The sequence below is a fragment of the Lonchura striata genome, chromosome 5 (assembly GCF_046129695.1).
Source record: "Lonchura striata isolate bLonStr1 chromosome 5, bLonStr1.mat, whole genome shotgun sequence".
Classification (NCBI taxonomy): Eukaryota; Metazoa; Chordata; class Aves; order Passeriformes; family Estrildidae; genus Lonchura; species Lonchura striata.
Window position 1 is genome coordinate 10,852,775 of NC_134607.1, and position 27,210 is coordinate 10,879,984.

A 27,210-nucleotide genomic window follows, 5' to 3' on the forward strand; every position below is an offset into this window, starting at 1 on the left:
TGTTCTCTCTTTCTCACATAATAAAAATCTTTCAGCACACTTTTTTTTCCCCAGCAAACCCACAGTCCATCTGTTATACTTTGCTGGAGACATAAAACAGCACTACATGTGTGTTACAATCATTCTAAAAAGTAAATCTTCACCATTTTATTTTACAAATAAGGTGAAAGAGTCCATTTTTATTTGTTAGGTAATGTCTTGATATGTTGCCCTTTGCCCTAAAACAAAGTTCTGTTCACTAATACCTTCACCTTGGGGTAAACTATTCAAATTCTGAGTCAGACCATCAAGTATTCCTGTCTCACAGCAGAAAAACTGGAAAAATACAGTAGAACAAGTCTTTAATAGCTCTCTCCAGTTTAAATACAGTACAACTGCTTCAGAACAGTTTAGAACTAATCAGTCTCAGGCTATCATGAGTGAAGTGTATAATGGTAGTGTGCATTTTTATTTCTGTATGTATTACAAGAAGCATTTGTTCTGTAAACTGAGCAAGTGAAAACACAGATTAAAGTGTAGGAAGTATCAAAACTTACTTCCTAGATTGCTGCTGCAAAATAAAAGTCCTGAAGCAGAATTGATAAGAATTTTTTTTGCTGTAGCCATGCAAAATTTGGAGTTTTCAAACCTGGTTTCCAAACATACTTTTGGGAAGCAAAATTTCAAAGCCGCTGTAGAATCAATGATTTTTAGTTTAGTTGATATAACCAAAAAAAGAGCCCCAGAAATCTTTCTTATCTAGTCCTTCAAAATCCCACACCAAAAAAACCCAGCAATTTTTCTCATCTAATCCTTCAAAGTCCCACACCAAAAAAAACCCAGCAGGAGAGTATTGAATAAAACAATAAGACCATGTCAAGAAGACCTACACCAGCAGATATGTTATAGTCACAACTTCCACAGATTTGAAGGACAATTTTATGTAAAAACAACATTTGACAAAGCAGATGAGATTTGAAGTGGGGTCTAGTACTTGTTGGAAGATTTCAGTCTCTTGAAGGTTTCCTAAGTGTCAAACAGGTTTGGCACAGGACTAAATCCAAACCAGTACCAGTTTGCAAGACAACTCATGAATCTTTCTCGAAGGACATTTCAGGTTGTCCTCAAGTCTTGCAGGAACACACAAAAGATTTCTAACTACTTGATTTTTTTTTTTTTTCCTTTTCTGACGTTTAAAATGCATGGACCTGGGCTTTTCCTTCACAAGAGACATGCCAGCTTTCCCCATCCATGAGGAATATGGTACTTTCCCTAAATTAAGAAACCACTCACATCTAAGTAAAGCCAACCATCTGCATTAATTAGTAAAAGACCCCAGTGGCTAATTTAAATGTTTACATAATCACTATTTTACTTGTGCCAAAAGAGCATAGAAACACAGGTAACATTAAAAAACACTTGAAAGGGTAGGCAATGAATAATCAATTTCTATCATAAAGTTAAAAGTCCCAGAGATTACTTACATTAGTCTGTACCTTAACTTTCAAAACAACATCTCATTCAAAAATATTCATTCCAGCATCAGCTGCATCCTCTGAGAACACAGGTGCTCTTCTCATCAAGTTATAAAACTGAGATTTTTTTCACATTTCAAGATAAACAAATAGCAACACAATAGTCATTCATTTAGCAGTATCTTGATTTTCATTAATACCACTGCTCTGCCCTAACACCAGCTGGTTTCAGTTTCTATCTCAACACAATGACAAAAATGTGCTTCCAGGCAATAAGGAAGACCTGAAATTACTTACATATAGCCAGAATTTAACTCATGAAAACCAGTTACAATAGAATTTTAACAACCATTTCTATAAATCCACGGTTTTAAGTAAGAAGTTATTTAGTTCAAGCAGAATACTCAAATGCACAGCCATTATTGTCAATGATGAAGCAGGGAGGTATTATAATGGCTCCCTGGTTTTCTAGCTTCTGCCTGGAGAAACCTGGAGTCTGCAGACTATTTATAAGAGGCTAGGAAATGTCATAAATGAGAGCAAATTCATCTATGCTGTGCACATTTGTGAAAGAGATTTGCATACTCACTAGAGAATATTTAGGATGTATAAGTAAAAAAAAAAATGTTGAAAACACACTACTTCTGTCATTGTTTTCTGAGAATCTGATGGCAACCAGCTCTTGCAAAGTGAGAACACTGTTTCCAAAGGACATTTGTTTTCCTGGAAGGCATGGGAGGAACATAAAGGACAAGGCAGGAAAAGAGAGAAGAAAACCTTTCCTCCTCTTTGTGAGAGACCAAAATTCCTGTGTAGCTCAGGTGGGTTCTCCTCTTGAGAGCTGTCTTTGGACTCATCATGCCTGTTTCAAAAGCCAAAGTCAGCATGTGATATCCACTCCAGACAACACCACAAAGCAAACACTGCAACTTGATACAGGATGCCAAGCTGGCCATGACCACTTTGTGGCACACAGCCCTTTTAATCAACATCCCCTGTTGTCATTTTCCTCAAGGCTGTGTACTATTGCACATTCAGACATGAAAAACAAACAAACAAAGAAGAAAAACCCCAAGCAACCAACTCACTCAAAACCCCAAAAGTTTCAGTGAGCAATGCAATTTTCTTTAAATGACAAAAACTATGATTCACATCCCCTCTCTTATGAGTGTAACCTACTAATTATGTCAGCCAGCATTTGCTGAAATGACGAAAGAAAAAAGAAAGAAAAGTACTTCTCTGACAAATGAATTCAAAATGACAAAGCCACCTGTTAAAAATCTCTACGGCTGCCAGAGTTCCTAGGTGGGCACAGAAATCTTCCTTTAAGTTTTCTGGTACAGGTTGAGTGTTTTCACATGAGTGTAGAAATAACACTATGTAAATGCTCACCAAAAAAGCCAACTAAAAGCTTGACATTGCCACCTCTGTAACCTTACACTGGCTTTGGTGTATCTGAAGGGATGCTGTAACATAAGCTTTTTAATAACACTTAATAAATATTTAGGGCCATCCATTAGAAATGGTGGATGCCACATGCAGAGCTGGGTGGGGTCATTCTTTACAGCCACTCACCATCTGGTATCCCTGAGGAAAGTGATCTCCTGAGCCTAGCTTCACTGCTGTGGTGTTAAGTTACTTTCCTTCCTCTGCCCCCATTCACTTGCACCAGGAGTCAAGTAGATTCACCTGTCTGTGTCCCCTGCAGACCATGTTCTGCAGCTGCTTCCATCCCCAGCACTTAATAGACTGTTACATTATTCTACTGCATTTAATTGGCACAATGTGGGCAGATGAAGGAACAATATGCACGGGTTAGTGTTCAAAGGGTCAAAGCAGAGCAGTGAATCCCATGCCCTTCTCTCAGCTGCCACTGCTGTAAGGAGGCTTTTACCTGATAAAGACTTTTACCTGGTAAAGACTGCTGGATCAGTGGGAATTATTAGAATTCAGTCACCACTGCATTTCTCCTTTCCTTTTGTGTGTAAGAGCATCCAATTTCACTGAAGATGCACAACAAGGTGTCTGGCCTCAGATCCTTGGGAGGAGGATCAACAGAGGAGCACCCTCTCTGCATACAACCTTATTTGTAAAAGCAGGTCACCTGTTCCCCTTATATCACCACATGGAAGCCACCTGGTTCATGGACAGTGTCCCCAGGAAAGCATCAACTCCTTCCCATTGGAACAATTCCTTATCTTTAGGGTTTTGTCAGCCAAGAGACACAAGCATTGTGGGTGATCTCCATCTACACAGCTTTCTTGGGGTCCGTATTGACTTGTCTGTCTCCTATCAAACAGATTCTTTAACAGCTAGATTTTTCTTTTGGTTTAGTAGTGGTTTTATCTCAAGGTCCCTTTTCCCTGTCAGCTTTGAAACTTAAAATGGGTTTAAAGTTTTGAGGAGAAAATAGTAACAGATCAAAGACTGATCTCACCTAAGACTTAATACCCTAGGAAGATACACTGACGGATAATTCTTTATATAGTAGCCCTGGATATATTAACCCAGGTATGTGTGTTCTTTCTTCCTATATTTTTTTAATGCTAGCTTTCATAAACAAAGTTACAAGAAATATCTAATTTTAATATATGCACAAATAAAATAATTCCCATGATAGGAAGTTTCTTAAGGGTCTTATCAAGGAAACAGAAAGCAAAAGAAAATTTATCAGACTAAAGTCTCTTCTAAACTATGAGAAAAAGCTTAAATCTTAAAGAGATAAAAATATTCAGGTATCAAGGTAGCTCAACTCCCTATTTTAATAATACAAAACTAACAAAGTGATAGCTAACATCTATATCATTGCTGTTCCTGGTTTTTTGTTGGTTTTTTTTTTTTTTTTTCTCACTAAGTCATACTATATTCCCTCTTAGGCCCTGAACTTTGAAACAGTGTATAATTATATCTCCCTGAGAAGTTCCAATGAAATCCCCGAAGCCATTCACAGGAGCAAATCTATGGATGTGCTTGCACGCTTGCAAGATGAGGCTCGGATAATGAGCATTTTATGGCAGCAACTTTGTGCTGTTTGCTTGGACTGCTCAGCCACCAGCCTACTTGTGGGCACTGCAAGAGGTTAATCTGATCATTTATTAAAAGATATTCTCTATATACAAACTCCTTGTGAGCAATTCAATGTATTTTCAATGTGTCACTGGTGTATCATCATTGTTGTGGAGTTTAGATTCAGAGCAAAAGAAGTTTTCATATCAGTGCAGGTTTCACAGAGCCATAAAATGGCCTGGTTTAGAATGGACTTCAAAGTTTGCCTAATTCCAGCCTCCTCCCATGGGCAGAGACACTTTCCACTATCCCAGGTTGCTCCAAACCTCATCCATCCTGGCCTTGGATACTTCCAGGGATGGGGCAGTCCTTGCCTAGTGTGCAGACATCCATATTTTATAGTGAATTCAAAACAAAGGATAGTAATTAGACAGTTTTTCTTTCAAATAAAATATTTTCAGAGGAAAGCTTCTTGTGGTTATAAATAGAAGCTACAATGAGTTATGAGAATCCCACAGAAAGGCTGCCTGTTGAACTAAATTACTTGATTGCCATTGAATTCCATGGGACAAGATACCACATTAAAAAACACATAATGCAGCATGTTTAACTTTGCTTTGTATTTTATAGAAGAAGCAACACAATCAAGGGGGGTAAAAAGAAATTAAATGTTTGCTGCTCTGTGCAATATAGCCATGAAGGCACATAGCTGAGATAACAAAATACACAATGCATAGAAGAACATAGCAAAGCTGACTTGAAGCTGAGATTTCTAAGTGCCTTTCTCAGTGTAAAAGGATTTTGGAGTGCTTTCATTTGTGGTGGGTAAAGTGCTACAATACAAAGCATTAGAAATACTGGAAGCTACCTGACAAAGAATCCCTTTTGCTGAAGCAGCACAAGAGGCAGTGGGAATTTTTGCCACTGAAATTCCACCATGTGGATGCAGATAAAGTCTCCCACTGGAAATGCTGAGGAAACACATGGGAAACAGAGAAGCCACTGATGAGGAGAAAAAAGTGCTGAGCCACTGCTGTTTTAGCTGAAGCTCTGACAGCAGAATTGTCCCTGGGAAGTTTGGCTGCTGTTTTTGCTATCTTTATTCTGAGCCAGCAGGAACCAAGTATATTGTATATTCAGGCTAAGAGCTACATGATCCATGAGGGTGAGTGATGCACTCCAGACACTGCACTGATTCCTCTTTTCACAGGAGTGAAAAGGACAGTGAGAGAAGGGCTGTAGGAGTGTCCACCGATATTAATTGCCTTCCCCCATCCTTTGTTGGAAGCACAATATGATCACTCAATTTTTACTCAATTTCTGCAGTTTTGCTGGACTCATACACAGAACACAGTGATGATGAAAACTGCTAGTGATGCTTTGACTCCAGACAGGAGTATTACTCAAGTCCCTTCTGTGCTTTGTTGATAAAATTAGACAGAAGAAAAGAACTGGAAAGAAAGGAGTGTCATCCATGACAGAAACTAAAGAACATTTATTGCAACTACTGTGGGCCTTCATGCTACTATGGAGTGCACAGAAAATCTCCTACACATTCCTTATTGCAGCAGGCTTCTTGTATTACTGAACCCAAAGAGGATTTTCATCTTGCTTTGACCAAGATTTTTAATTTTTGTTTTGTCCAGATTAATGTGGGTCTTATGGATAGAAAGCACAAGAGAAAAGGGGCACTGCCTTAAAGAATCCAGTAGAAAGCACAAATATGCATTAATACATATGCCCAGTAATAGTACAGCTGTTTACAGCATTCATGGCCCTGTTCTGATGCCTCTGATGAGAGAGGAAACTTGACACAGGTTTGATGTAGTGCACAGCATGACCAGATTTCCCATTCTCTGGTATCAGCAAAAGAGGGAGGAACTCCACACAGCACCTCCTTCCTTCTCCTCTGTCTTGACTGATCTGAAAGTGAACAATCTCATTTCCAATCTATTTTTTCCATGTCTAGAAAAGTGACAAAATTGAACCATGAAGATGAAAGGAAAAGATTACTCTCTGGCACACTGAATCTTAAAAATTTTTCTTTAAAACATCAGGAATGGAATGGCTTGCAAGGAGTAGAGCATCCAAGGATTTTAGGTAATCAAATCAATAGCTACTTAAATCTATTGAAAGAACCACACAAAATAAATCAAGACTTAAACTGGACTGTGAGAAGCCAAAGGGTTGTTAGCACAAGCTTTAAAGGACTTTGAAACACCTGACAGAAAAATAACTTTAATATGTGTCTCCTTTGCAATATGCCCTCCCTTCTGGATTGGTATAAACCAGGAGGAGGGAAAAAAAATTTGGACTGGATTTGATTAATATCACCCTCACCTTGTAATTGATTCCTACCTGCTGCTTGTAAAATGGAGCTGCACTATCAGGGTGTTTCCTAAAGCCTTTCCATTGACTTATAGAAATCCAATAATAAATTAGATGGACTAAAAAGAACCATATTTTAAACAGAGAGGAGAAAGCTTGGTGAGAAGAGTTATTAAAATATGGATTGAAGAGATAACTAAATAAAAATAATTTCTGATGTAATTTGCACAGCAACAGTTTCATCTTTTTAATTATTGCATACATGGATTTTACAAAAATAAACACCCAACTCCCAACCAAAGTTATAGGAAATCCATCAGCACATCCTGTTTTTCAGCCCCTCTCTCACTATTCTTTCATTTTGGGGGGATTATGGATTTGGCAGGTAAAGATAGAGGGATGGGAAGGAGCAGAGTTCAGTTTTGCTCCTTTTTTTACTAAATTCAGCTGTTAGCTACACAATTTAATCAAACTACAATGTTTATAATTCACATTAATGTTGTCGTGCAATAGATTTATTCTACTTTAAAAGAAAAACAACCTTGTAAGCCTGATAGTACACTCCAGTGTAAAGTTTCAAAACAAATGGAGATTTATCTAACTACATAAAGAACTATTTATATAACAACACATCAATTAAAAATAGACACTCAGGTAAGCACAAATTTTATTTACTAATGTAAATAAGTTCAATATTCACCAGACAGCACAGATATTATGTAAATAAGCAGCAGTTATTAAGATATACTGCAAGTGCTGGTGCAATGTACAATGCTGTATTATTTCCTGATGTTTTGAATTAGGTTTATTTAAAACAAACTGTTGTTTAATGAGTATTTTCCTCTGTAGAGATGCATCAGCATTCTGATTTGTTGACTGCTCTTTTCAGTTGAGGAAGGAGTTGAGCCAAGGCAAATCACAGCATTCCCTATTTATGTGTCCCCACAAAGGAAATGCCTCCTTATGCTGAGTCAGCAGCATATAAGGCAGAAACACAATTAATGATCATTAAACCTCAGAGGAGCAACATTAGAGCCAGAGGAGTTTATTGAACCAGACACAAGATCAAACCTGTTTCAAATCTTAGCTGGGATCTAGAAAGTTAAGAAAACTTTTGGCACTGCTGCCAGGTTGAACACTGACAGAGGACTTGGATTCTCTCCATGGTGATGGCAACAACACTCTGGAAGAAAACTTCTCTGAAAGCATCAGGAAAATTCCACTACCAGGTATTGACAGAGGTTGTAAAAGTCCATCACTCAGAGAACACTCAGAGCTTGATTCAGGAATCGATGGTTTAGAGGGACAAGACTTCTCCTTATTGATCCCAGGGTTGATCTAGTGAAAACTAAACTCACACTTGGGCTGACCTGAAACTGTTCTGTGCTTTCCCAAAAAAACAGTGGAAATATGAGCAAGGTGCAGAGGAAGCAGAAGCTTGAACAGCACCCAAAAGGATTCATTCTGAGCAGTCCTCAGACAACAGCAGGAAAGGAATTACCAAGCTGGTTGAAGGCAGTGTCTCAGGTAATGTGATCATATTTCCCCATTCCACTCAGCATGAAACAACTGTTTGCCTTCCAGTCTCCAAAGCAGGTAACCAATAAAGTCTGTGAAAAAATTCAGAGCTAAAAGCCTGAAACTAAACTTTTCTTCTGTTACTAGCATGTTACAATCAATTCTTTCTAAAGAACATTCAAGATGTGAAATTAAAGTTATTGTTATAATGTCACTTAAATAAGCTAAAGGAGACAGATAACTAGAATCTGAACAGACTTATAATTTTTATTATAATATTGCATCTCCTTTAATTACACTTTTCAGTATAAAATAACTTTCCAAAATTATCCAGTCTATCAAAATTTTAGAAAATATGGCCTGAAAATACATACTTTCTGTTCTGCTCCAGACCTCATGAAGAAGGGAAGCCACACAGAAACGCTTTGTTTTGTTTAAAGTGCCAGTGGTTTTCCACTCTGCTCACACCTTATACTCAAAGAACAGGGGTTTCATGTGTGGGGTATTGTAAAAAACATGATACAGGCTTTGCAAAATGCTGTCTTCGTGTCTGTGCATGGTGGATGCCTTCTTCTAAGCTCCTAAAGCTCCTGATGACACCATCATACATTGTTATAAACCTGACACAGCTCTTATCCCTCAACAACTTTAGTTTTATTTCTGAGGGGAAAGGAAAATACCACTTGGGTCAGACTTGGCTCAGAGTAACAGGTGAACAGAATGGGCAGCCTGATCCTTGAACAACTCCAGCAGCAAAAACTCAAGAGAATAAAAATGTGTGTCCTGAAATGGTTCCAGGTCAAGCAAGGTTTAAGCTGGCATGGAAATATGAGAGAGAAGCTGTACTGTGTCTGAAAGTGCTTTCTTCAAGAATAAAAGCTGAAAATGGCCAGTTGGACAGAGAACTAATATTGAACACAGTATGAAATGACTCTGTATTAATAAGTAATGAAAAGTACCTTGGATAATTTAGCATGTGTTTAAAATATTAGTTTTTCCTGAGGACTGTTGAGTGCTAAAACAAAATTGTGTTTCCTAGTTTTTAAGTTAGGCACACAAACAGCAGACTGTTTCCAGAGCCTGGTGTACACACAAGTTATAGAATTTTGAATTCCTGACTTACCTAATGTCTTCAGTGTATTTATATCTTGGTTGTATCAGCAGGGTAATTTTCCCTGCCTTAGTAATGGCACTGCTTAAGGAATCCTGGCATGCACTTCCTCAGTAATAAGCACTTCATTTTGTCAATAACTTCACTTAAAAACTCTTAGCTTTCCAAGATCTGAATATTTTTACAGACCATGAAAATTAACAACTCTACCTCATATAAATTCTTTTATCTGCTTGGAAAAAAGTGCTGGTCCAAACTGCTGCATTTATGTGTCCAGGCTTGGCTTCAGCTGTCAGTGGTTTGCATATTTGGCCTTGTGATATTTTTACTCCACTTTTCTTTGTCAATGCCAACTGTGATCAGTTTTCTTTGGTCATCTGGGTACTGCAGCCAACAAATTCCCCTTCTCCTGGTACCAGTGAGACAGTTGTCAGTCAGAAAGGCTTGGCATGCTCAAGACTCCAGTTGCCTCCCCAAGACCCCAGGAAAAAAAAAAAAAAAAAGATACAGAGAAGGCCCATAAATCATAAGAAGAAAGAAAACATTTGTATTGTATTGGGAGCCCACTAACACCACTGAACCTCAGAATCTGTCAGCTGTTATGGCATAGCAGAATTGTCAGGGCCCATAAATGTTCACTTTGGATTGAAACTTGGCATGAAGTGATGCCACTTGACTGTTCCACATCCCAAACTCTGTTTCTCATTCAGAGGCAGTGATGGCACACAGCACTCTCTAATAATAGCAGATTTGGGAGTTTTGTGCCACTGCTACAGCAAACTCTATTACTTCTAACTGTGAAGGTTTCTGAAGCTTGATGAGGTTGTGTTTTAAAACTGACCTTAGGGATCACTGTTCCCCAGACTTCTGATATATAGGATTTACTCCAAACTCAAAAGTGGCAGATGACTCTCTCTGCCTCTCTCTGCCAACAGACCAATTTGGCTCCAGCAGTCTAAAAAATCTCTAAAAACTGTGGAAAGTGTTACTTTCCCCATCCTCCCCCCGCCACAACTAGTTTTTAATTCAGAGACTGAAGATGTTTTCCTTTTTCCCTTCCTGTTTATTCTTCTCTCTGCCAGATAAAGGAAAATTTTAAAATCAAAGATAACCTTGCCCAAAGGCATCAACATCCACAAGCCTGCACAGGTTGAAATACCAGAGCCCTCAGGTCCAACATATTGTCAGGATTGCCATTCCTACCTGAGAAGCTGGGATATGGGGGAAAATATTAATTGCTGATGCTGTTCCAAACAATATCTTTGATTCTAAGAGGTCCAACACTTCCACCAGTCTTCTACTAAACTGATCCATTTTGTCAACTTGGCACCTTTCTATAAAACTAAAGGTTCTGCTGCCCTTTGTGATTAAGACATTCAGTGTTCCAAATGCTCCTTGCTGTTCTCTAGCAAGAGGCCAAAGCTAGATCATTAAACAAGGTGTCAGCACATCTGAGGGTCAAAGTCAGAGGCAGATCTTTATGGTATCCAGCATTTACAGTGAAGGTGAAGGCATCTGACTGAGAAAACTGACTTCAGGTCATATCCCAGTGAATTTTAGTTTAGGATTTTATTGTACGTTGTTCACCATGAAATTGATGCTTTAAAACATCCATTTTTAAAATTAATTGTATGGGGAAAAAAGACAGAAAAAGACCAGCAGCCTGCTTTTCCCACAACATCTTACTATAGCATTTAGTGAGCTTAGGAGGTGGAAGCAGCAGGAAATTAATATCATTGGGTATCACTGGAAGTGTCAATTTAGGTGTGGAGGTATTGAGGAGAACACCCCAAATACACAGAAAAATCTAAGATGTTGCTGTTTGGTGTGGAAGGAGATTCACTAGAAAGCAGAGAGAGACCCAGCTGTGCTGAGAAAAAATTTGGTTCAGTGATAACTTCAACAATCCAACCAACTCAGAATGGAGAATCAATCCCAACATTAAAAAAAAACCCAAACAAAACTGGAATCAGAGATAAGGCTTAAGGAATAACATCAGTAAAATGCTTTAGAAAGAAACATCCCCACACTGTGATATAAATCAGAAAGTGGCAAGTGAGCAGTTAAACCATGGCTGGATGATGAGATCATTGAGCATAAGATTTTAGTTATGTGGTGAATGTAACTGAAGCCTTCAATTCATGTCAGTGTCAGGAAGTTCATGCAGAAATTTAACAAATGCATTAACTAAGCTTGGATAAGCTTTCATTACACTGAATAAAAACAGATTTACTCTTATTCAGTACATACATATCACAGATTTGCAGCCCATCATGGATTTACTTTGGGGCGTCCAAAGACAATGTATTGACTGATAGACTTTATGGCAGTAGAAAATCTGGAGGCTGGTTCAAAAAAAAACCCCAAAATATAATAAGCTATGAGCTTTCTAATCTGTGTACACATTTGGAGTTTAAAGATGTCTAAATAAAAGATTATTAAATTCTGAATGTGCCTGAAGCATGAAATCTTGGGAGGGATGAGATGGGACATTGGTAAAAAGTGCTAATAAGTGAAGGGAAGGTGCATGCCAAGGAGGGTAATTGGTTTGTTTTTTGCTTTTGTTTTTGTTTTTCTTGGGTTTTTTTTTGGGTTTTTTTTTAAGTATTTAGGTTCAGGTTCTGATTGAGAAAAAGCAGGATATGTCTTTGTTTCTGTCCGTAAGGGAAAGGTACAATAGCACAGTCACATGTATTTGTATAAAGAGAAGAAAGCCTCTCCCATCAGAACATCTGACTGTACGTCCTACAGTTTTAAGGATTTTGCAATGGACTGAAGCCTCAAGCTGAACTTTCTATTTCCCTTCTTTTAGAGGTTTCAATACCAATTTTTTACTTTTGCAAATTAATAATATCAAGAGTTTAGCTAGAGGTTAGCTTACTCATTAATGTTGAGCCTGGGGCCTAAGCCCTTTTCCTGCTAAACATACAAAGTCAGCACATTTTTGTTGTGGAATATGATCTAAATGGATTAAAAAGAATAAGCCTTGCCTTTAGGAACACTTTATAAACCACCAATACATAACAATAATTTTTTCATACATTGAAATATCAGTGGAGGTTTTGTAACACCACTGTCCACACATGATGATGCTTCCCAGTGGCCACAAACACTCTAACAATCCTTAATGACACACTCTACATATCTTTCAGTACACTTTAAAAATTACATGTATTTCATTTGCAGTTTCTCGTGCTAAGGTTCAGAACATAAATCAGACTGTGCAAAATGCCTATTTTCTCTAATATTATCTAAATATTATCAGAAGTTATGAAACTAGAGAGGAAACAAAGAGTAATATATTGAACAGCTTGCCTAGGATAGGGTCTTAGAAACATGCATGTGATATATGAACGGTGAACCAGAAATTTAAATACACCACTGAAATTCTTCATCTTAGAACTCAATGACCATATTACTGAAAGATAATTTCCTTTTCCCAAACAAGGAAAAACCATGCTCCAGCACTGAATGTGTGACATCAGAAATCACCTATGTGTGGGGATGCAGCCACCCAGAGCAGGGAGAGAGAGGATGCGGCCCTTTTGTGCAAAGGTAGGAGCTGACTGCTTACTCTGGTTTTTCTTACTTAAAAAAAAAAAAAATGTTTGTCTTTCATCTCAGAAAGTTGTGATTGGATATTGTCATTAAGAGTAACCCCTTTCTAGAGCTCTGGAGAGTGATTGACTGACAGCCAGAAAGGAGATAGCAAGTTAGCTATATGTTCAGGAGACAAAGGAGATTTATCATCTGTCTCCCCAAAGGAGGCCAAACTAAGGTTGTTGAGTCTGCACAGAAAGTCAAATAATCACAGTGACATCAAAACTGACTTAATTGGTACAATAGACACAGACAGCTCTGCTGGTTAATGACTGAATGAAGTAAGATGTTACATATAAAACATTGCGAAGAAACAGTATCTAGTTGTGCAAGCAGAAGCTGAAATACAGACATGAGTGTTCTAATGGCAAATCCAAATTTCTAGATTGAGAGATTTTATTTCTAAAGTCAGCTTCGTGTCTTGGCAGCTGAAACAATACTTCCTTTCTAGATCATGATTTTCAGCAAGCAAAAGACAACAAAGAAATATGGAGCTGACTGGGCTAATTCCATTTTCTATGCTGAAATGAATCAAAAGTGACACACAGCACATCTACAGAACAAAGAATATTGGTGAACTAAAACCACTTAAAAAAAAAGTTTAACTTTTATTTCTATCTCCTTAACTCCCCTCTAAACCAACCAAACAAAACCCAAATAAAACAGCCCCCCCACCCCACAACATTTATTATTAACATATGACAGAGAAATAATTTTCCTACATAAATGAACTTCTACATTAAAAACTAGTGAATCTAATGCTTTCCCTGCCAGGACACATGTTCTTAACTAAGAGCACAGTAGGCACCAGTGAATAAACATCTGATACCTTGGCACTGAGGCAAGGGGGGAAAGGAAGGCTAAAAGAGCTGACAACAACATTCTCACCCACAAGAAAATGAGACTCGATAGACTTCATGTTTTGGCTTCCAGGAGAGGAAGAAACAAAAAATTACTTCCCAAAACAAAGGAAAAATAAAACATACATTTAGATATGTATATATATAAGTATGGAAACTGTGGGTAATGAGATGCGCATTCCCACATCCTTCAAGGTACTTATTTGTCTGACCTTGAACTGTTATAATTTGCCCCTGCTTAGCCATGAGAGGCAGGAAGTCTTTTGGCATTAATACTTTCTTTGTGGATATTTTCATGAACATTTCAGGAAGAAACAGTGCTGCAGAAACAGATTTATCATGGCAGAAAACTGGCTGGAAGTTTTTCAGCCCTTTCTACAAGTAGCCAATAATTTGACATGTAGTAGGTAGGGCTGCAGTGAAAACCCACAATAAACCTGGAATACCAGAATTGAGCTAGAGATTTGAATCAGTAAACACATACTAGGGAAAAAGCAAGATACTGTTAGCTCCTACCTGAGATTTTTCAACTGCAGTGTTTGATCCAATGTTACTTAAAAACAGTTTCCAGCCAAGAATTTACCAGGTCTCTGAGGATGCAATGAAAACTGTCAAAATGTAATAAAAAAAAAAGGTCAAGAGTCAAAATGTTAGGTGACAGCTAAACACAAAAAGGAGGAGCTGTTCAGCACTGAATTAGAGTGCAGAATGAGAGAGTGGAGAAAACACACAGGAGCTTTTTTATTGAAAACAGAAAAAATCTCTAGTTCAGACTGGTTGATTTCAACCATTTCTATTAGACAAACTCCCACTTGGCTTAGGAGCTGGACCTTTCTCTGGGTCATCATGATGAGATTCCTCCAGCGCATTACTGGGTAACATTTTTAAAATGAAGGAAGAGAAACAGCCTACAAGCAGCCCTACATAAAACCCAGATATTGCTGGGTCACCTGGGACTGCCTCTGTCATGTGAGAGTGACCAATGTGTTCCACTGCATAGGTGGCTCTGCAATCCCAGGGAAAAATATCTGGTAATTTTATGAGAAAACTGAATTCTCTCAAGCCCTCAAGTTCCCCTTTACTGTTCAGTGCTCAGAGCACTACAAATGAGGAGGTCAAGCACAACTGGCAAGGGCAGTTCAGGTGCCATTTTTAACAGATGTCATAAATTTTGATAAAATTGTTTTATATGCATAGAATTAAATTTCAAAATGTTCACTTCAAAACTAGACAATTGATAATTTCTAAATAAAAACTAAGGTATCTGATAAAAAGCAGAAAAACATCCCTTTACATTTCAAAATAGTGTGCAAAAGACAGCTACAATCACAATTAACAATGTTTGTTTTGTAGTAGTGTTGTCTCACCCTCTACCTGGTCAGAGCTTCAGAAACATCCCCTTTACTAAGGCAGAAGACTTTACACAAATGGAATTTCTGACATAAATGTGACTCAGCCTCCTCTCAAAGACCTTCAGTACAGTCTGAGAGCATCTCCTGGAGACAGAAAGATTTCATGAGATTTCTCCTAAATCCATGTTGCTATAGCAAATGCCCAATTTTAAATCTTGCCTGTCAGGGAAGTGGTGTAGAAATGTATATGGTGTCTAGGTTACATCAGTTCCTACCTCCTGGCACAAGTTTTGTTTGAATTCTCAAATCCTCACAGTCACTGTCACACTTTCATTCTCCATGCAGGAGAACAGGTTCCTCACAGGTCCTGTCGTCCAGCTCGGTGATCATCTGCATTGCTGTCAGTTAGAGGCTTTTTTCCCCTCTTTAAACATTGTTACCCCAAACTGGACACAATGCTCCCTCTGAGGTTTTATGGGATTACTTTGTGTGCCTTGAACATTGCATTCCTGTTTATATGTCCCAAGGTGGTATTTGCTCTCTTGAGAAAAGAAAGTGCTGCCTAATCCTCCATTTCGGTTCTGAAATAACATCTGTATCCTTTTCTGGAAAGCTGCTTCAGTCCCCCACCTTCTACTCACACACTTTAGCATTCCTGCTTTTGAGCCTAGGGAAATTTCTTGCTAAAAATTTTCTCTTTTTTTTTTTTTCCCTGGCAATTTTCCTCATTTTTCAGGATAATTCCATCTTAGCTCAACCTGTCCTGCCCACAGCAACCTACTCTTAAAGGATGATTTCTGAGCACTTTGGCAGAGCCACAGAGCAGAACCCTTCTCCTCCCAGTCATATTTCCAGCTCATCTGCATCACAGGAGACAGTGTTGAGTCAAGGTGGGGCTAAATACAGAGAAGGTTCCATTTTTCCTTGTTGAAAGCAAACCACTGGCTCTTTTCCTGAAGAGCTGAGCTCTTCCCTGGATGGCTCTGACATAGTTGGAGTTCAGAGAGCTGTTTGCCCTCACTGATGTAAAAGCCACTCACCATCCCTGCTCTGGTCACACCGGGCACCAGGAAAGAGGCCCTCGGGACAAAGTCCTGACTCACTTTTCTGGATGCTGATCCGTATTTGTTCACTGTTGCTTTTGGAACAGGGCAGTTCAGCTTTGAATGAAAGTTTTTTCCACCCCAAGAACTAATTAGCACTGACAGGGAGGGACAATGGATTTGTTATCACTGCCACACATTTCTAACTTTGCTGCCTCAATTAAACTGATGTCATACACAACCCTACAGGGAGGTGGCCTGAATTTCAAAGAACTCATGTGAAGACTTGGTAGACCTAATGAAAGAAATGCAATGTAATGTACAGAACTGATGGCAGAAATTTGGATGAGATTCACATTGCACTTTTTACTCAGCAAAAGGCCTAGAGCGTACATAAGAAAATGATGGATTTATTTTTCCTGGAGATAAAATAAATAGGTAATTCATTATTACACTGCTAGTGCTAGCATTTTAAAGAGGTCACCCTGTCTCCATATATATAGTCTCACAAATGAATATATATTTATCTGCTGGAAGCCTTTTCTGAAGTATTCTCAATAAAAAAAAGAGAACTTGTAAGAATGACAAATGTTTGAGTAGTCACATACTGACATAGCATAACTGCTCTGCATTCTTTTGCCCATTTGCAACAAATTGTGGGAGGGGACTTGGGAAACTGTCCCCCCGAATTACCCTGGGAGGTGACAGGTGTGTAGTTCCCTGCCTCCCCTGTTATCAATCAGTATGTCTGTCATCCCTTGGTGCTAGAAAATTCTTTGTTCTTTATACCTCCATTGGTTCCTTCCCTGAAGCCGCTCCTTCCCCTTACCCTCATTGGTTATAACCCTGCCACTCGACCCTGACTCTGCCCCCGAAGCCTTCCCTCACTGAACGCTTCATGCCTGGACCCTCCCTCTCTTGTCCCAGTTATAATCCCGATTCCGCCCCCTGTTCGACGCTCTCAGAGCGAGCTCCCTCCCGGAGTGGTTGTTTTCCCTTCGCTCCCTGAATTGCTGTTCCTCAATAAACGCTCCTGGAAATAAAGCCGCCTGTGTGCCGTCCCGCCTTCATAGAGGAAGATTTCATTACGCTATCCGGCTTTCGAGGACTCGGCTCTCTGACAAGCAGAGTAGTCAGAGACCCAGAAGCCGCAACTGGCGCCCGAACAGACTGGCCCCTCTCAGGACTCAGCCGCAGAGCGTCTCCTCGGCTGCATCGGCTCTGTGATCCGGCTGCCCGAGGACGAAAAGCGCCGTTCGCCGCCAGTTCCACGAGCGGCTGCTCTTCGTTGAAGAAGATCGCCTACCTCGCGGGCTGCAGACACCTCGTCCTGGTTCGACTTCGAGTTTGGGAGCAGACTCCGAACGGGACGAGACCTGCAGCGCTTCCTCTCCCCCTCAGAGGCTTTTTCGTTTTGACAGCGGTCTTTTTGTGGTGAGTTCCTGGTGCCCTGTCTGGCACCCGACCCTGTCTCTTTTCCTTTTCGTTTCTCGCTTTGTCTCTTTGGGGATTTCCTTTTTTCTGCAGTGAGAATGGGCAATCGCTTGTCTCCTGCCCGGCGGGATTTTTACCTCCACGTTAAATCCTCCCTTGTTTTGGGTAACATTTCTTTTAAAAAGAGGGACCTTAAGGCTTTTGTTAATCTTATTTTCGATAACTTCCCTGACACCTCCAGGGATGATTTTTCTTCTCTTATTTTCTGGAGAAATATTGGGAAACTGTTATACGCATTACAAGTAAAGGGGAATTTTTCTGTGGGGCATTTTTTTCCACTTTTTCATTCTATTTACACTTTATTTAAACAAAAGGGTGAGAGTTGGGTTCCCGGTTCTCCTAACCTTCATCCCGCCCCCCCCACTCCTAACCCGGTTTCCCCTAAGGGTGGGTCGGGCAGCAGATCCTGCCATAACCAGGCACAGGGCTGCCACCGTCTCCCTGCTGCTCCCCGCCCCACTCTGTCCTCTCCTCGTCCTGGGACTGGCCATCCCAGTGCGACTCTTTCCTCTCCCCAAAGCCCTCAAACCCCTGTACCCAGTTTAAAACCATGTTATTCGATTCCTGATCTCTGTCACCACACCTCACAAAATGGCGCCGGCCACATGGCCGAGCAGCCCGCCACCGAGGGACAAAATGGCGCCTCCTCTCCACCTCCTCACTCCCTTCGGGCCCCTGCCAGTCCCCCTCAGGCTCCACCTCCGTCGAGTGCCGCCCCTGCGTCGGGTCCCGCCCCTACCACCGCGTCGATTGTTACGTCGTCGGGACCCGCCCCTCCAGCCCCCATGGCCACACCCCTGGGTGGGCCCCCGGCGGGAGGGACCGGCCTGCAGGAAGGCCACGCCCCTGTGGGAGGGACCGGCCTGCAGGAAGGGCACGCCCCTGTGGGAGGGAACCCCCTGCCGGAAGGCCACGCCCCGGTGGGTGAGCCTGGCCACGCCTCCCCTCAGGCCTCTTCTGGTTCCCAGTCCACCGGAAGTCGGCCTGGCCGGAAGCAGGCCATCTTGGCCTGCCGGGCTTCGTGCCACCGAAGCCCACCGGCCAAGGGGAAGGTCCGAGCCCTTGCTCGTCCTGCCTCATCCTCCGATGAGGATGAGGACAGCGACAGCCCCCGGCCCACACCTAGGCCGGGAGGTGGGTGGGCCCGGATCAGGGCAGAGGCAATTAAGGATGGGGATTTGGAATTCGCAAGAGATCTGGGGCAGCACCTGTGGTGAGGACCAGGGGGCAGCGGCCACACTGGGAGCAACTCCCATATGTGGAGATTAAAGAACTGAGGAAGGCTGCCAAAGACTATGGTCGAGACTCTCCTTTCTTTAAGAATGTATTGGACCTCACTTTCTCGGGCCATACATTGGTCCAGCATGACGTTAAATATATTGCCAAGTCCCTGCTCACTCCCACCGAGCTTTTATTGTGGGACATTCAATGGAGAAAGCTCCTCAAGCCTCTTCTGAAAAAACACAATTTAGCAGAGGCAATTGGAGAGGGAGAGGAAGCCATAGAAGCCCTGGCAGGGGAGGGGGAGTTCAGCCAGCCAGAGGACCAAATACTGTTACCCACGGAGGTCCTAGATGACATCAAGGAGGCTGGCCGAGCGGCACTGTTAAAAATCCCCGATGGGAAAACCCCGCTCCAGAACTTTTCAGCTATTACCCAGGGCCCAGAGGAATCTTTCATAAAATTCGTGGACCGGCTGAGGGAGGCCATCGACCGGCAGATAGACCATCCTGCAGCGAGGGAAGAGCTCCTGAGAAAGATGGCCATGACCAACGCGACAGCCGAGACAAAGAAGATATTAAGGACTTTACCTCAGGACCCCGAACCCACCATCGCACAGATGGTGGAGGCCTGCACGAAAGCCGCCTCCACCGAGACCACTGTCGCCCTTGCAGTAAGTAAGGGGATTGGGGAGGCAATGTTGACGATGAACACCATCCGGTGCTTCGGGTGTGGCCAGATGGGCCACATACAAGCCAACTGCCCATACTGGCCCCCGGAGCAACCACACTACTCGTACACACCCTCCCCAAGACCAATACCCAGGAACCCGATGCCCTACCATCAGCAGGCGGGAAACGGGTCGCGGAGCGCGGGGAGGGGCCGCGCAAGGACAACAAGTGGCCCCTCACAGCGCCCAGGCCTCCCCACCATCCGGGAGGACCGGTGGCCCAGCGGACAGTTCCGGAGGGTTGGCGGAGCCACGACGACGGGCTCCGCCTCTTGCGTAGAATCCGCAACCTAGATTCAGACACTCACCGGGTCCTCAAAAGCTCCATCACTGTGACTCTCCAGGATGAGGACCTGGTGAGAGTTCCCGCTGGGTTCCTGGAACCCCCTTACCGTAATTGTGAGGTAACAGTGTTAATACTCGGAGATTGCAGGCTCACACCAGACCGCGTTACCGTCGTCCCTGAAGTGGTGTGTTTTCAGCCGGGGTCCGAGGTCACCGTCTCAGTCGTCTGCCATCAACCACCTTGCACCATCACCAAGGGGCTCCCCTTCGCTGCCATGTACCTCCTCGACGTGGCCGACCTCACCGATCCACCAGCACAGGACTATTTTGCTGGACATGACTCCGGGGAAGACAATTTTGTCTTCCTCACACAAAATGTTTGCAAATCCAGACCAATGATTGAGACTGTTTTATCGCTTCAGGGAAAGTCCATCAAACTGGACCTGATGGCAGACACCGGGGCAGACGTCACCATCATACCCCGGTCAAAGTGGCCCCGCGACTGGGAGTTGGTGCCCCCTTGTGGCACAATCTCCGGAGTGGGAGGAGCTGTCAACTCCATGCGCAGCAAACACCTGGTAAGTGTGGAGGGCCCTGAGGGACAGATTGCCACCATTCGGCCTTTTGTTGTTTCATCTAACATCATGTTATTAGGCAGGGACGTTTTGTCCCAATGGGGTGCCCGCCTCGATATCCCTAGCCCTGCATGGGATTTTTAGTATGGGCCACTGCGGAGCGCACCTCCCCACCGCTGAATTGGAAGACCGATGTTCCAGTGTGGGTGGACCAGTGGCCCCTTGTGGAGGAGAAATTAAAAGCGCTCCATGAATTAGTAGAGGAGCAGGTCCGCCTGGGGCATTTAATACCCTCCACCAGCCCCTGGAACACTCCTGTCTTTGTTATTAAAAAACCTGGCAAAGACAAATGGCGCCTGCTCCAAGACCTGCGCAGGGTCAATGAGGTAATCGAGGACATGGGCCCCCTGCAGCCTGGCCTTCCCTCACCCTCCATGCTTCCCCGGGATTGGCAGCTCGCAGTCATTGACATCAAGGACTGTTTTTTCAACATCCCATTGTATCCCGGAGATGCCCCCAGATTCGCGTTCTCCGTCCCTTCCATCAATAGGGCGGAGCCTTATAAGAGGTACCAATGGGCCACTTTGCCCCAGGGAATGAAAAATTCTCCGGTGCTCTGCCAAACTTTTGTGGCCCAGGTGCTTTCGCCGATCAGGAAGCTGTTCCCTGAAGCGATCATCCTGCATTATATGGATGATGTCTTGATCTGCGCTGAAACACAAGCTTATCTGCAGATCACACTTTCCAAAACTGTTAAGGCCATTAAAGCTGCAGGGTTTGAAATTGCTGAAGAAAAGATCCAGCTGTCAGCGCCATGGAAGTATTTGGGCTTTCACATTACGGGAAGGACTGTCGCGCCCCAATCTGTCACCGTCAAAGACGACCCACGGACCCTGCGGGATCTCCAGCAGATCTGCGGTACCATCACGTGGATCCGACCTCTCCTGGGACTCACCACGGAGGAGCTGGCGCCGCTCTTCAACCTGCTACGAGGAGATGGCGACCTAGCTTCCCCTCGCGAGCTAACACCTGCCGCCAAAGGAGCCCTGGAGAGAGTCGCTGAGGCCATACGATCCCGTCAGGCCCACCGTGTGGATCGGCTCCTTCCCGTCACCCTTGCCATACTGGGTAAGTGCCCAAACTTCCATGGTCTGCTTTTTCAATGGGACGCTGGGCGGAAGGACCCACTCCTTATCATTGAGTGGCTGTTTCTCCCGCACCAGCCAGCGAAAACTATTTCAACTCCTGCAGAGTTGATGGCTAGGATAATAATAAAAGCCAGACAACGCCTCCGGACCCTCGCAGGGTGTGACCCGGCGTGCATTTACCTACCTCTTAATTTGGAACAATTGGAATCCCTGCTTCAGACAAACGAAAGTTTGCAAATTGCTTTAGACAGTTACCCTGGACAGATTTCCATTCATTACCCTAAACATAAAATATTCAAAGACACGTTATATTTGGCCCCAAAGTCATTCAAAAATAAAACACCTATTAAAGGTGCTCTCACGGTGTTCACCGATGGGTCGGGAAAATCCCACAAATCGGTGATCACTTGGAAGGACCCGGAGAGTCAGAAGTGGGAGTCTGACATCCAACTGGTTGAGGGTTCCCCCCAGATCGCAGAACTTGCTGCGGTCGTGAGAGCATTCAAAAAATTTCAGCAACCTTTCAATCTGGTAACAGATTCGGCTTATGTTGCCGGGGTAGCAGAACGGGCAGAACACGCCCTGCTCAAAGAAGTTCAAAACAAACAGTTATTCGATTTGCTCACAGAATTAATCTGGCTGATCTCCCACCGAGAGCAACTCTATTATGTTATGCATGTCCGGGCTCACACAGACCTGCCAGGAGCTATTGCAGAGGGGAACCGGATGGCCGACCTCCTTGCAATGACATCTCATTACTCTGCACCTGCACTTTCATTAACCTTACCAGACATCTTTGCACAGGCAAGGCTCAGCCATGCGTTTTTCCATCAAAATGCACCTGCCCTTGCCCGACAATTTAAAATATCAAAAGAACAAGCCAAAGCCATACTAGCCACATGCCCAAGCTGTCAGTCCTTCGCCCTTCCACCGCTGCCAACGGGGATAAACCCCCGAGGGTTGGCAGCATTGGAGCTGTGGCAAACAGACATCACTCACTATAATCCTTTTGGCCACCTGAAATACCTGCATGTGTCCATAGACACATTTTCCGGGGCCGTGTTCGCGTCACTCCACACTGGTGAAAAAACAAAAGATATCATCAAACATCTATTCATGGCATTTGCCACATTAGGAGTCCCAAAAGCCATCAAAACGGACAATGGGCCTGGATTCACCTCGACAAGATTCGCACAATTTCTACAACAATGGGGAATTGCCCATTCCACCGGCATCCCCCATAACCCCACAGGACAGGCAATAGTGGAACGCTCCCACAAAGAGTTAAAAAGGTTGCTAGAACAACAACACGATTCGGCTCTGGCCATGACACCAGTTGAAAGATTATGCAAGGCACTTTATGTTCTTAATTTCTTAAATTGTTCTGACCGGGAGCCGAATCCCCCTGCACTCAGACACTTTTGCAATAACACCAGGGCAGTTTTGAAAGAGCGTCCGCCAGTCCTCATCAGAGACCCAGAATCAAAAATCATCTCAGGGCCGTACCCTCTGATAACGTGGGGGAGAGGGTACGCTTGTGTTTCCACAGCCCAGGGTCCCAAATGGATTCCTGGAAAATACGTCAAACCGTACCTGGAGAGCACTACCACGGACCCCCCAGCGAAGAGCAACCCAGCGACCCCATCACAATCACCACCAGATAATGCAGTGGCGTGGCGACGGAGAAAAAAGAAGAGGACCGGAAGACCACCCAACATCATCTCCCGGGTCCTCATCACAAGGACATACCTACCTCTGCAAGACTTAACAACTTCCGCCACCCCATCCCCTCCTGTGCCGTTCCCTCTACCCTCATACCTAACCCGTCATCCCTTTACCCCTCCGTCCTGAAATTTATTTTTATTTTAACCCAAAAGGGGGAGCTGGGGGAGGGGAGGGAACCAAATGTATGTTGGTAATATTGTTTTGTTTAATTTTAGTACTAGGATGGCTGCCAGAACATCATTCACCCAAAAGAAACAACAGAAGATGTCCCACTGCGCCCAGCTGGTTGCAGCCACGCTTTCCATCCTCCTGTGGCTGCATGTAGCAGATGGCTGGGTGGTACCACAGCCGAAAGAAAATGTCTGGATCACGCTGGCAAAGTCCTTGCAGCAGGATAACCTATGTCTGGCCATGGGCAACGTGGACAATCCCCTGTCCACTTGCCTGGTAGGGGTCCCCTTGGTAGCTGATGATTGGCCGGTATCCAATTCCGACCTGCTCCGAACCACGGGTAGGAGGCCTAACCCGGTCGATACTTGGGATGAGTGGACCAAAATTTTGCCCAACAGCAAAGAGGAACCCCAAGAATTGGACTTACTGGGGTCCTCCACAGCTAGATATTGTGTCAAATTCTATTATAGGAGGCCAAGTCAAAATTGGCACGGAATTGACTTGGCCAAAGACACATACCGGAAAGATGTAACACCTATCAGTAAAAAATATAACAGCCAAACCTGGTGCAATTATACTAGCCAGGTGATTTCGGTTTCATCCACTCATCCCAAGACATTGCCCAGGGGGATGTTTCTTATCTGTGGGGACAGAGTATGGTCGGGAATTCCATCTCGGCTCCAGGGAGGCCCATGCAGCCTTGGCAAGCTTGCTACCCTCACTCCAAACAGAACTCAAATTCTAGATTGGAAAAAAGAAAGACAATTGGCACGCACCAAAAGATCATATGCTCAATTCGACGAAAATTGTGACTCCGAAATTTACGATTGGGGAAAAACAAAGAGGGTCGCTGTATCCATCTTTTTACCATGGTATGCAGCAGCTAAGGCCCTCGGTGAGCTTTCTCACCTAGAGTGTTGGATAAGTAAGCATGCCAACGCCTCGTCTGCCGCCCTCTCCGATCTTCTGGCAGACCAGCAAACCACCAGGCAAGCCACATTACAAAACAGAGCGGCTATTGATTTCCTGCTGCTCGCCCATGGCCACAGCTGCGAGGACTTCGAAGGATTGTGTTGCTTCAATTTAACATCACGGAGCACTTCCATCCAAGCCAACATCCAGCGGATCCGGACCGAAGTACAGGACATCAAAACGGAAACTTCGGCTGTGGACCCCGTCCACAAACTATTGATGCAGTGGGGCATTCCCGGGTGGGCAGCCTCCATTTTAAAAGGACTCTTTTGGATTTTCATAATTATCCTTCTGATTTCAGTTGCCTTAACCATCTTCAAAAAGACGCTTACCAAGACTTTGGCAAATATTTATTTAATTAACAAGAACGGGGGAGATGTGGGAGGGGACTTGGGAAACTGTCCCCCCGAATTACCCTGGGAGGTGACAGGTGTGTAGTTCCCTGCCTCCCCTGTTATCAATCAGTATGTCTGTCATCCCTTGGTGCTAGAAAATTCTTTGTTCTTTATACCTCCATTGGTTCCTTCCCTGAAGCCGCTCCTTCCCCTTACCCTCATTGGTTATAACCCTGCCACTCGACCCTGACTCTGCCCCCGAAGCCTTCCCTCACTGAACGCTTCATGCCTGGACCCTCCCTCTCTTGTCCCAGTTATAATCCCGATTCCGCCCCCTGTTCGACGCTCTCAGAGCGAGCTCCCTCCCGGAGTGGTTGTTTTCCCTTCGCTCCCTGAATTGCTGTTCCTCAATAAACGCTCCTGGAAATAAAGCCGCCTGTGTGCCGTCCCGCCTTCATAGAGGAAGATTTCATTACGCTATCCGGCTTTCGAGGACTCGGCTCTCTGACAAGCAGAGTAGTCAGAGACCCAGAAGCCGCAACAAATGTTTCAGAATTAGAAATTTTAGGAAGTAAAAGTCAGTCACTTTTTAATGGAGGCCAAATGTGCGATTTTGAAATAGCTACAACTGTGGAAATAAATTTCTGCATTTCATGCTCAAGTAAAACACTGAATGGCCAGGAAGCAAATTTTTCTAATTAGAGGAGTAGGAGTATGAAAGACAAACACACAGTTCAGTAGTGCCATGATATCATGCTTAAAATAAAAACTATTACTGTAGCATGAAAGATACAGTAATAGCCACCTCTAATAGCAAAATCTGAATTCTAGCAGACAGCTTCATTCCTAAAGCTGGAAATCTCTATCTCCATAAACAGCACAAAGAATCCCTGGACAAAGTGTTCCTAACTAGTATTTGGCCATGAAGAACAGCACAAAGAATCCCTGGACAAAGTGTTCCTAACTAGTACTTGGCCATGAAGTTTAATTTTTCAAGCATCTTCCTCTTTTCTCTAGGATTCCATTTTAATGACAGAGCTGTCATGTGCACTCAGCTGGCCATAAAGACCTTTCATTTTGATGACAGCAAAGATGAAATCACAGCATATTTTTGAACCAATATGTATGGAGACACACTTTTGTTTTGTGAGACCAAATTTTTTTTTTTTTTTTTTGAAGGCAGCAAAGCACAGACTACCCCAGTCAAACTGCAGATTATTCACTGCTTGTCCAGGAGCCAGACAAATAATACAAGTAATGTTAAAAAAAACCTAATCAAGCTGAAGAAAAAGGGTGTTTATTTATTCACATATCTCCCCAAAATCAGTTTTATTAGTCAGCATTTTGTGTGTTAAAAATTCTAGGCAGAAACAGAGTTCAAAACTGAGGGCATTGGTATTAAAAAGGAGTTTAAACTTCAAATCACCCACATTACCAGGAACCTTCACGTGACATAGAGCATTGTTTTAAGAAAAGTGAATTGAATTAAATTTAAAACTTGAACATACTTAAAATGCAAAAGTTGAACTGAAACCACTTAAGTTGTTATTTGCAAGCTCAAATCTAGAGTTACAAATGTTTAATATCCATCATCCTAGCATGTGAGTTGGTAAAAGCTTGGATGCCTATTTGAATCAGCTTAAAATGAAAATTCAATTTCTTATTTTCACAGAAAAATAAACAACTTAAAACTTAAACAGATATAGCAGGAAAATGTAAACCATCACTTTTCTCTCTAGACACAGGTCCACCTTTGGTCCAGCTGGCATGATGGCTACATTCATAGATTGGTATGTGACTTAACTGTGCCACAAATTAATTTAACATCAACTTGCTACAGTTGAAAGCTAGCTCAAATCACAATTTCCTTAGTTGAAAAAGACCTCAATTTGACTTTTGCTACACCACCAATGAACTTAATTCTCAGCCATTTTGACTTAAATAGCACATATTTAAAATGATTTATCTAATATGAAAATAGTCTTAAACTGAAGGAGCAGTCCGTGGCCCTGATCCTTGGGAATTAATTTTGATTTGCATATTCGGTTTTAAGATTTCCACGTTGCAGCTTTGAAGGCAGAGTTCAGACTTTTTGTTCAGACCCTTTTGTTCATTCTCCCTTTAGCAAACACAGAATTGTACCAGCGAATTTAACAGTAAAATATCAGAAAACATCAGAGTTAAGTTTAGCGCACCATCCTAAGTCTCACTTTTCGTGCATTTAGAGTATGAGGCAGTCTTAAATCCTTAGTCATGTGTCCCAAATGCAATATGATTTTTGA

The 27,210-nt window shown here is 42.9% G+C and overlaps 1 protein-coding gene and 1 pseudogene across 1 annotated transcript in view; one reads left to right on the forward strand and one right to left on the reverse strand.

The window, feature by feature from the left end:
• Positions 1-25,401, forward strand: part of LOC144246244 (uncharacterized) — a 77,753-nt gene extending 52,352 nt beyond the window's left edge. Inside the window, exons 2-3 of the mRNA XM_077783096.1 lie at positions 17,457-17,706; positions 23,666-25,401. Coding sequence (XP_077639222.1) covers positions 17,457-17,706; positions 23,666-25,031 — 1,616 coding nt within the window. The 3' untranslated portion in view covers positions 25,032-25,401. The remainder of the gene's footprint in view (positions 1-17,456; positions 17,707-23,665) is intronic.
• The window catches only part of LOC110472978 (potassium voltage-gated channel subfamily KQT member 1-like), a 433,209-nt pseudogene that overhangs the window by 269,376 nt on the left and 136,623 nt on the right, over positions 1-27,210 (reverse strand).